Source organism: Tupaia chinensis, unplaced genomic scaffold (genome assembly GCF_000334495.1).
Source record: "Tupaia chinensis unplaced genomic scaffold, TupChi_1.0 Scaffold000362_1, whole genome shotgun sequence".
Lineage (NCBI taxonomy): Eukaryota > Metazoa > Chordata > Mammalia > Scandentia > Tupaiidae > Tupaia > Tupaia belangeri.
The window spans coordinates 6742021-6743328 of NW_006159859.1; the positions used below are offsets into that span (position 1 = coordinate 6742021).

General features: G+C 65.6%; 1 protein-coding gene across 1 annotated transcript in view; it reads left to right on the forward strand.

The window, feature by feature from the left end:
• The first annotated feature begins 707 nt into the window (after nucleotides 1-707).
• The window catches only part of FAT4 (FAT atypical cadherin 4), a 177520-nt gene continuing 176919 nt past the window's right edge, over nucleotides 708-1308 (forward strand). Inside the window, exon 1 of the mRNA XM_006153139.2 lies at nucleotides 708-1273. Coding sequence (XP_006153201.1) covers nucleotides 716-1273 — 558 coding nt within the window. The 5' untranslated portion in view covers nucleotides 708-715. The remainder of the gene's footprint in view (nucleotides 1274-1308) is intronic.

Below are 1308 nucleotides of genomic sequence, written 5' to 3' on the forward strand. Positions count from 1 at the left end.
CGGCTGGAGGGGAAGGGACGGAGCTGAGCGCTCTCGGTCCCGGGTCCTGGAGCTCGGGGGTGAGCGCGAGTGCTCGGAACGCGGCGCCCGGGCCTCCGCGGCCGCTGCCGGAGCCCTGCTGGAGCGGAGGGGCGTTGCAGCCCGGCTGTGAGAGTGGGGACTGGGGGACAGCCCTCGCCTCCAGCTTCTCGGAACGGAATCCGAGCCTCCCCGCGCCCCGCCGCCCTGCGGGTGCGCAATTGCGCTCGGGTGGTGCCGCCCGCTCCCCGCTCTCCCGTTTCTCCGTTGTGGGTAAGTTCTAAAGTTTCCGAAGACAATTGTTTGCCATGATTCCTCCTATTCCTTAAATACAGGCGACCTTTCCCACCTCGCATCCACCCCGGCGAAAACGCTCAGACTCTGGATTCAGAAACCAAGTGAAGGGGAAACGGGAGCGGTTGCATGAACTTTTCTGAGAGCGCAACTCCAAGAGTGTCCCGCGGAATGCGCGGCCGCTTTCCGCCTGGCGCCTCTAGCCCTGCGCGTCCCGCCGGCTACCTGGAGCCTTTGGCGGATGCGACCTGCCTCTGCGGGACTGGAGGCACTTTGCCATAGCGGAGGTCGAGGCCGAGCCGTCGGCCGCATGTTGGCTGGCGTTATTTAATCCTTGTAAATACCATCTCGTGTGCTTATCCGCTTCCTTCTCGTCCTCGCACGGTTCCAGGGAGCCAGGACCATGGACTTGGCAGCAGACCGGGCTCCTGGCCGCCCCTGGCATCCCCTGCGTAGTTTGTCCGTGTTTCAGCTCCTCCGGGGCTTTTGGCTGTTACTGCTGCTTCCTGGCCCCAGCCGGGGCCGCGGGGCCGCGCCGCTGTTCCACGTGCTGGAAGAGCAACCTCCGGGCACTCTGGTCGGCACCATCCAGACGCGCCCCGGCTTCACCTACCGGCTCAGCGAAAGCCACGCCCTGTTTGCCATCAACAGCAGCACGGGCGCCCTGTACACCACCGCCACCATCGATCGTGAGAGCCTGCCCAGCGACGTGATCAACCTGGTGGTCCTGTCCAGCTCCCCCACCTACCCCACTGAGGTGCGAGTGCTGGTGCGGGACCTCAACGACAACGCCCCTGTCTTCCCGGACCCGTCCATCGTGGTCACTTTCAAGGAGGACAGCAGCAGCGGGCGCCAGGTCATCCTAGACACCGCCACCGACTCGGACATTGGCTCCAACGGGGTGGACCACCGCTCCTACCGCATCATCCGGGGCAACGAGGCGGGCCGCTTCCGCCTGGACATCACCCTGAACCCGAGCCGCGAAGGGGCCCTCCT